General features: G+C 38.5%; 1 protein-coding gene across 1 annotated transcript in view; it reads left to right on the forward strand.

The window, feature by feature from the left end:
- LOC103923928 (protein unc-79 homolog) overlaps positions 1-9,425 on the forward strand; it is a 113,706-nt gene that overhangs the window by 90,610 nt on the left and 13,671 nt on the right. Inside the window, exons 41-43 of the mRNA XM_009332368.1 lie at positions 2,208-2,297; positions 7,263-7,438; positions 9,126-9,312. Coding sequence (XP_009330643.1) covers positions 2,208-2,297; positions 7,263-7,438; positions 9,126-9,312 — 453 coding nt within the window. The remainder of the gene's footprint in view (positions 1-2,207; positions 2,298-7,262; positions 7,439-9,125; positions 9,313-9,425) is intronic.

The raw sequence follows: 9,425 nt of genomic DNA on the forward strand, positions 1-9,425 counted from the left end.
GGGTCTGGAGAACAAGTCTTCTGAGGAGCAGCTGAGGGAACTGGGGTTGTTTAGGCTGGAGAAAAGGAGGCTGAGGGGAGACCTCATCGCTCTCTACAACTACCTGAAAGGAGGTTGTAGCGAGGTGGGTGTTGGTCTCTTCTCCCAAGTAACAAGCGACAGGACGAGAGGAAATGGGCTCAAGTTGCACCAGGGGAGGTTTAGATTGGACGTGAGGGAAAATGTCTTTACTGAAAGAGTGGTTAAACATTGGAACAGGCTGCCCAGGGAAGTGGTTGTGTCCCCATCCCTGGAAGTATTTAAAAGACATGTAGATGAGGCGCTTAGGGACATGGTTTATTGGGCATGGTGGTGTTGGGTCGACGGTTGGACTCGATGATCTTAGAGGTCTCTTCCAACCTTAATGATTCTGTGATTCTATGATTCTATGGTGTTACAAGGTATGATAGGAAAGCGATCATTTCAGAAGAAATCATAGAGAATCAGGTTGCCTGCTGCTTGAATGAAACAATCAATGATTGGAGAGAAGTCTTTTGCAACTGAGCATTATTTTCAGAGGTCTGAGTATAGTATCTTCTATAATTCTATTATTCAGTGTTTCAGAACCCGTGTGCAATTCTTAGTCCACATAAACTGGATGGAGGATATGCTGCCAGGGCTACCAGGGACCTTGTTTTACTGTTGACAGGCGTAGCATTTGAAAAGCCAGAGGGTGGTATAGTTCAACACCATGTAAATTGATATTAACATACAAAAATGAGAAGTGCCCAGGTCAGTTGCTTAAAAATAGAATGCTAGCACTTTTTCAAATTTCAGCCACTAAAACTCAATTATGGCTTAATAATTTTGTGATCAAAATTAAATGTGGTTCATTTGTATACTCAGATAGGGTAATTGGTTTCTGTGTTCAAAGTGTATGTAGTTAAACAGAGGTCAAAGAAGAGTAGTTTTCCCCTGTAAACTTTACTGCAATGTTTTGCCCTGAGCCTATGACTTTGGATACGGTAGTTTTTGGTGACTTCAGAAAGATACCTAATGTGATAATTTAATCATTTAGCCTCGAAAGTTAAGCATTGCTTTTACTTGGCCCCTAAGAATGAGGCATTCGTAGTTCCCCTTGAATTCAGCTAGCATTATCTTCACCTCAGACTATTAATACGTAAACAGAAGTTTATATGATACCTAGTGGGTCAGTCGTATCCCCTTCTGAAAGCTTCTCTCCAGGGTTCTCTGCTCTGTTCAAAGCCTTTATTTAATCTGGCAGCTTTGTTCCATTGACTGCTTTGCACACCTTGGGCATGTCTTGCCGAAGGCCAGATTTGCATTTCTCACTGTGTTCTAGGAAAAGGATTATGAAAATTTGTACTGTGGGAATACAACAAGCACCACACTGAGTCCTTTTGTTTTCCCTTTGAGGTCGTTCTTGCTCTGGCACAGGTCGCTTCTCAATGCTTACACCTTTGTGGTCAAACTGGAGCAGTTCATGAAGGTTTTAACTTATCCCTTATAGTCCTTGTTTCCCCTTTTGAAAATTGCAGCTAGCTTAAGGACTGTTAGAATGCTGTATTTTGAATGATTTTGCTTCAGGAATATCCCAGAAACACTTAGTTTAAAAAAAAAAAAGGAAAAAAAAAAGTAACACTTAAATTTCAGTGATGTTCATTTTAGTCATTACAGATTACACATCAAATACCTGAAGCCAGTCATTTAAACTGTTTTTCCATCATGATTAATGCGAACATAAGGGCATCTGTACCTGTGACTGAATTTTGTTTTCTGGGATTGTGGCTGATTGGTTCCACTCGTAGAAATGTTCAGCTGCTTGAAGAACTGAGTTCTGCAAGTCTCATCAACTTTTTAAGACTTTGATTCTGGACCACTGTAAATTTCGGGATGACATGACAAGGATATTCTTGAAAGTTTCATCGGTTAATCTTTTATTACTGTCACAGATGAGAGTATTTTATGATGCATGAAGAAGCTACAGTGACTGGGCTATCTTTTTATACTATCAATCAGATAAGAGGGCATATTACAGTGAGAAGAAAAACATCAAAGGATACCTATTCCTAATTAAAGTACTCTAACTAAAAAGTAAAATAAAGAATTTGAGACAGACAAATTGTGTTCTGGTGAACAAGAAACAAAGACAAAAACATGAACATATTCAAAACCTGGTACTTAAACTTATTTCTTTTATGTTCCAGTGTGGAACAGCAGCAATGGAATGCATGAGGCAGTATGTTGGGGAAGTGCTGGATTTCATTGCGGATATGCATACCTTAACCAAATTAAAGGTTGGTTCTGGGCATACATTGATCTAAAGTGTATGTGCTTTTTTAATAAAAATATGTTTTCTGTAATGAACCTGCCTGGGAGAAACGGTTTGAAGTCTTTGAGGATGACTGACAGTTTTTTTTTCTTTCTTTTTTAAAAATGTTAGTACTGTTATAGATCAGACACTTCTGGGGGATCAGTAAAAAGTAGCTTATGCAGTGTTGAAATGGAGGCTGATTCAAATATAGTAAGCGCATAATAAAAATGCAGGCTTGATTTTTCTGAAATGTTGATGATAAGCTAATGATAATTTTTTCTAAAATATTGATGATAAGCTAATGTCATACCAAAATTACTGTGAGAAATAGTTGTGTTTCATATAACCCATGGAAACATAAAACTCCTTGCCTGTACAATTAATTAACTCTTTTGGAGGAATCCGATGTCTCTTATATACACAAACAGACACTTAAGTTAATTGGAAGTTCAGAGGTTATTACAATGCAGTAACTGACCTAAAAAAAAAAAAAAAAAAAAGGGGGTCCTTTTTCTTACGGATGCTGTTGTGTTCATTGTCGGGATATATTCTTTTGAGGTGGGGAAAACTGAGTAGTTCTTTCCTCTGTAGTGCAAACTGCTTTTTGGTTTCTTTACATTAGTTTGATGCCATATTGTAAGAGGAGTGACAGGAAAATACTTCTGTCAACATAAAATATTTTATTTAGGAATTAATTTCATGAAAATGCCCTAATAATAGTTAGCTGGTCAAAACCTGGAATTTCTGTTTCATGGGGGAAGCCAGTATCTATCAAGTTTCCTACAAAATGGAAATTCTTTAAGGTGTTTTAGAAAAGAACTAGGCTAAGTAACACTGCTGCTGTATAATAGGAAATAATAGAAGTGTAGCTGTTTCAATTGCTAGCAAAGTAACATCTACTGTTAATAGCTTAAATAAAGAATTAATGTAATATTTCAGCTAATGTATCACTAACGGTCAGCCATAATGCTGTGGAGGGGGCAATATTTATTCTATTTAGCATAACACTATCCCATTAGGTAGTTTTATTGTACCATTTGAGGCTGAGTACTAAGTGAGCACTGACCTGGAGGTGAAACTTTGGTGGTTAAAATCCTCCTTTTTGTAGAGGGAAAATACCTGTCTTATAATGGAACCATCTGTCACTTATCAATGCCAGGCAAAGTTAGAGCGTAGTCTTTTGAGCTACATACCCGTACCTTGCACAAGGGTGGATTTCCTTCAGCATATAAAATGGAGGCAGAGGTGTGACTAGGCCTTGACGCTTCTAACTTCTGCAAAATTGGCAAGACAAATGAATGGTGTGGGAGTGCGGCAGAGGGACCGTTACAGATACGGAGGAGAGTATGCTGTCAAAGATGCAGCCATTTCTGAAATCTGGCAGTAGAGTTTTACGTCCTTGTACACGAGCAATTCGGTGATCCAAGGGCAAGTTTGTCAACTGAAAGAGGTCATTTCGTTACTGGGCACGGTCGAGTAGCTGCCAAACTGCTTTTATGTGATCTAAAGCTCAGTTGACAGATGGAGAAAAACAGTGCTGTCCTGTTCTGGCTAGTACGAATCATATTGCCGTTGCTTACATACCTGGGCTTTGGCGCATGTGGTCTTCTAGGGAAGTTCTTTGACCAAGCTCTTGCATTTGTTTCTAACCTCAAGAGCAACTGTGCTTCTATAACACAGAGTGCATCTGCTAAAAAAGGGTGTCGATGGTCTGTTTTCCTGATAAATCGGTATAGTGTTCCCTGAAAGGGCCCCTCTACTACTGCACCAGTCCTCTGCTGAAAGTTACTGGAAATGCACTGGCGCGTTTCATGCCACAAGTCCATGCAAGCATTTTGTGGCAGTCGAGACAGAATAAATTATAACCTGCAGTGGATTTCGATACAGGAGTTTGTTTATGAAGCGATGAGATGAGAACTAGTTTCTCGCACACTCACTTGCTCACTGTCCCCCTGCCCCCTCCACCCCATGTCATGCCCCAGAGAGGACACCTTATTGCAGGTTAATACTTACCACAAAGGAAGAAGAATCCCAACTAAACTGAAACTCATGTCTCTTGAAACTCACCGTAACCTTGTTTTACTGGACAAAATATCCATTTTGTTAAGTTCTTACCCTGTTGGCCATATTCCTTGAATCCCGCTGAGTTTTAAAATAATACTCTAATAAGGGACGCAGCCTTTTGTGCTGGAGTAGAAATTGACTTCAAAGAACAAACTAATTAATCATTTTCAGCTGAATTGGATTGCCTTCCCACTCTATCCTTTAAAGTTATTCATCCATTTCTCTTACAGTTCAGAACTGCTTTCAGAATAGGTAGGCAAATGAATCATAAATGAGGGGGAGATACATCTGGTTTGCCAGTTCCACAGAAAAACATGAACTTATCTGAAACCAGGAATGGGGAAAATTTATTTATAAATACTTGCAGGTATCCTCTCTCCTGTGTAAAATATTTCTGTAGAAAGCTCTCTGCCATTTGCACTTTTTCCTTCTGCCCCTTCTCCCTTGAACTGTAGTCTGATTTTTAGAAATGCTCTTACAATGCTTAAGTCCGATAAGATGATAATTTCTTATGCTCAGTAGGACTATTTATTTATTAAATTTTTATACATGGATATAGGTAGGACATGAACTAAAACTTTACCCAGTTCTTCACTTTTATGTTTTGAAATTAGACAAGAAGCTTCCCAAATGTGTAGTCTGGCCATTTAAAACTAAATCAGAACCAAATGGTCTAAAATTTCATTTTGTTTTGATTTAGCCATGTAATACAGGAATCTGAGAACAAGATTAACAAATAGGAGGGTCAAATATGACCATAATTTTATGTATTGTAAAGAATAAGCTTTGGCTGTCTTTGGAAAACAAAAAGGCAGTTCTTATTTAACCAGACCAGATAAACTTATTCTGTGGTTCCAACATAGTTGGGAAAATAATTGTAAGCATTTCTAAGTTTACAAATAGTCAGAACTTTAAACAAATTCACAACATCTAGATTCAAATTCTTGTAAGCTCATTTAATATATTTACTTATGTTGCTTGGGTTTTATTAACAGAGGTGTTCCTAGGAGGTGAGTCCTAAGATTATCCAGTTGTACAATTTCTTACTACGAGTATGTATTATCAACAGCATCTGGGCTACCAAACTAACACAAAAAATCCTGTATGATTTATATGGCCAGTAACAATCCCAACAGCAAAAGTTATATCTTGGTTTTCAAATTTTGAAATTGCTACTCTGTAGAAATTCAGTGAACAGAAATAGTTAAAGTTGTTTGTTCATTTCCAATGTCTTATTTTGCGTGTCTGAGAATAGTTTCTTTGAAAGAGGTTAATTATTTTCAGTCCTGTGTATTAGCAACTACTGCATTATAAAAAAGGTATAAATGTTAATTCTCAAAATAATCACATTGCAGTTTATTGTTTCTGTTCGGTTTATTACCTTTTTTTCCCTTTGGGATAACATTTTAATTGGTAAAGCTCAGCAAGGTTTTATTTAGAAAACTACACCATTTTTGAAGAAGTATAATGTATCTGCCTGCATACCTGTCTATCCTTTTTACCTGGCTCTGTAACAAAGTCATTAGATATTAATTTTTTTTTTCTCCTGAAAGAGACCAAGTAAGTGATTTTTGAGAGTGTAAGTTGCTGGGGTCAGATAGTTACCTGTTATAAAATATTATTTATCCACTGATTTTTATCCTGTTACAATTATTTAATAACTGATGACCTGGATTTTCTTGTGCAAAGCATATGGCTTTCCTTTAAGCAAGCAAATGCAACTCAGCATGTGTTCTGTTAGTCTAGTAACAGAAGGTAACGCAAAGTTAGCTTAATTAGAAATATAGAAGTATCTCAGGAAGCACCAATGAAACATTCCTTAGAGCTGACAAAGCGGGATAATAAATTATCTTTCCAGGCATAAATATTTGCATGTTTCTTGGTAAAAGGTTGTCATGGTTTAACCTCAGTCAGCAACTGAGCACCACACAGCTGCTTGCTCACTGCCCCAGCCTGGTGGGATGGGGGAAAGAATTGGAAGAGTAGAAGTGAGAAAACTTGTGGGTTGAGATAAAAAGAGATTAATAATTGAAGTAAAATAAAATAATAATAATATATAAAGCAAGTGATGCACAGTGCAATTGCTCACCACCCACCGACCAATGCCCAGCTATGGAATGTCCCTTTGGCCAGTTTGGGTCAGCTGTCCTGGCTGTGCCCCCTCCCAGCTTCTTGTGCACCTCCAGCCTTCTCAGTCGGTAGAGCATGGGAAGCTGAAAAGTTCTTGACTAGTGTAAGCACTACTTAACACACCGATGTTTTAGCTGTTGCTATCAACATTATTCTCATACTAAATCCAAAACAGCACTGTACCAGCTACTAGGAAGGAAATTAACTCTATCCCTGCCGAAACCAAGACAAAGGTTTAGCCCTTTTATTTCCAGGGCTTAAAGGCATTTGTAGCAGCTGAATAGTGTAACATAGTCATATTGCTGGTGAATGAGCGACAGCTTATTTCTGTACATGTAAACGGAATATTGCACAGGGAAGGCATTTCCTGCCCAGATGCTATCTTGTTAAATGGTTAGATTCTTTCTTCTTCACTTAAGCTCTCTGGATGTGCAACCATTAGTTTGTATTCATCAGCTGTTGAGTTTGCTGATACAAAAGGTGCCTATACATTTTGCACAATTCATATTTTGTGTGGGCTATTGAAAATGTGGCCCTCCGTGGAAAGATCCGCATCGCAAAGCTGTTACTAATATAGGGACTGGAGAATTTTTTAAAATCTGTTTCTGAGTTTTGTTCTGTAGTTTTGTAGGCACAGTTAGAAACCCTGAGAAAGGAATTGAAGGGAAATGAAATAGAATACGCTGTTGCTTGAAAGAAATTAGTTCAAGTGAAATACTCTTTTCGGGTAGGAAATCAGGTCTTTGCCTTGCAGAGTCACATGAAGACTTGTTCTCAGCCACTGCATGAAGACACGTTTGGTGGACATCTGAAAGTTGGTTTAGCTCAGATTGCTGCTATGGAAATCACACGGGGAAACCACAGAGACAACAAAGCTGTGATCCGATATTTGCCTTGGCTTTACCATCCTCCTTCTGCAATGCAACAAGGGTGAGAATGCTTTTCCACAAAAAGGAATACTAAAATGAATTAGAATCTTCACAAAATTCTGTGTTTATTGCCAGATTTCATAGATAAGACCCACAGTAGGGAATGGCGGCCATGGGACATTGAAACAGCTGGTCAGCAGCTCCCTGATCCTTAACTGAGGAGTTCATCAATGCAATATTTAAAAGTACATGCCAAAGGGACAGTGGAGGTAACTCCATTGGCTTGACTGGTGTTACCCTGGAGATTAACTTGATTCTCGATCTAGATACAGACAGTGAAAAGCACACAGGTACTTGATCAGTCCTAGAATTACAGAAAATATGTTGGGAATTATAGAGAATACAATGGGAAATGTCCTTTGAAATTATGGAGTACAAATGAGCGAGAACTGTCAGTGTAAGCCTATTGATATGATGATAAAAATACTAACTTCATCTGGTTAAAGTTAAATGAGAGAAATCCTGCTCTTCAAGACATGTTTTTTATCCCTTTTCACTGTGAGAAATCCTAATGTGCAGTGTTTTATCTTCAAAAAGAAGGGGGATACTGTCCTTTGTTTTACAATGACAACAAACAAGATGTTTAGAGTGTAGACCATTGGACTGTGTTCAACAAACCTGTATTCGTGTCCCAGCTTTGTCCCAGACTACCTGCCCCAGGATTCTGGGGACTAAGCTGCTTATGCTCCAGTCCTGTATGTATGTCTGCATGTACTTTCATGTAGAACATATCTAGTTTTGGAAATATGGAGTTGTTATCCCCTCGTGCTTTAGTTTCTTACATGTAAAAAAAGGACTGTGTGTTCTGAGTAGTGAATTCCTTTAAGACCCTATAAGTACTTGAGGAAGAGCATTGTATCAGAGTCTATTAAAAAAAAATATTAATGGAATGCCTGTTTGGTGCTATGAGTCCTTGACAATAACATCAAATTAGAAATGCAAAACAGTAGTGAGTGGCCTAGTAAGTAGTGATTTATTGATCGAAAACCAATTATTTTTTTCCTGTGCCTATGAATTCAAATGAGTAAGTAATCTGAACTTGGTAGCGGCAAGGGGACAGACAAGATAACACCAGAAAAGTATTATTCCTTTTAGATTATATAAGCACATTGCTTTACAACTAGACATTGCACTAGATGGTGGGTGAACACTTAAGTGTCACAAAAAAGCATAGTCCCTGCCTTAAAAGCATGCAGTCCAAATGTCCAAGGAGAGGCTAAGGAAAAGAGAAATTAACTCCACTTTACTGATGGAGAAGTGGAACACAGTGGAAGTAAGGCATGGCGCCTGCCTTGGAGCTCTCTGTGGAATGAAGAATTTCCTGCCATCACCCTGTCAGCTGTGTGCTGTCCAGGGGAGCTGAGAGGAGCATTTCCACTTGGGCAACCCTTCCCATCTGATGACTTCTGTGTGAAAAATCACTGTGTATGGAACTAGTGAATCTGTGAATGTTTTAGCCTTTTATAAAGACTGTTTCTTAGACCCACCAAATATGTTCAGTTGGACTTGTTAATGGTACATCAAGTCCACTAAGTTCTGTGTGGTTCTAGTCTTCCCATAAGCTGTACCAAGGACCTGTGCCTCCAGCACACTGCGACTGCATCTGCCTAGTGTGCATAAGGAGACTCCGTATTTTGGGGAAAATCAGAAAACTTAGCAATGTTGTAAAATCCGCTCTTTCTTGACAGGCCCAAAGAGTTCATAGAATGTGTCTCACACATTCGTTTGCTGTCCTGGCTACTTCTGGGGTCTCTGACACACAATGTTGTCTGCCCAAATTCTCCATCATCTTGCATGCCTATTCCACTGGATGCGGGTTCACAAATTGCTGACCACCTTATTGTTATTCTGATTGGGTTTCCAGAGCAATCAAAGGTAAGGGATTCTGTGTTTTAAGTGGAGATGTGTTATGTATTGGCCTTATTATTGCAAACACTCATTTATTTATTCGTAAGAAAAAAGGAGGGGTAAAACCTTATTAAAACCTG

Source organism: Pygoscelis adeliae, unplaced genomic scaffold (genome assembly GCF_000699105.1).
Source record: "Pygoscelis adeliae isolate BGI_AS28 unplaced genomic scaffold, ASM69910v1 Scaffold429, whole genome shotgun sequence".
Lineage (NCBI taxonomy): Eukaryota > Metazoa > Chordata > Aves > Sphenisciformes > Spheniscidae > Pygoscelis > Pygoscelis adeliae.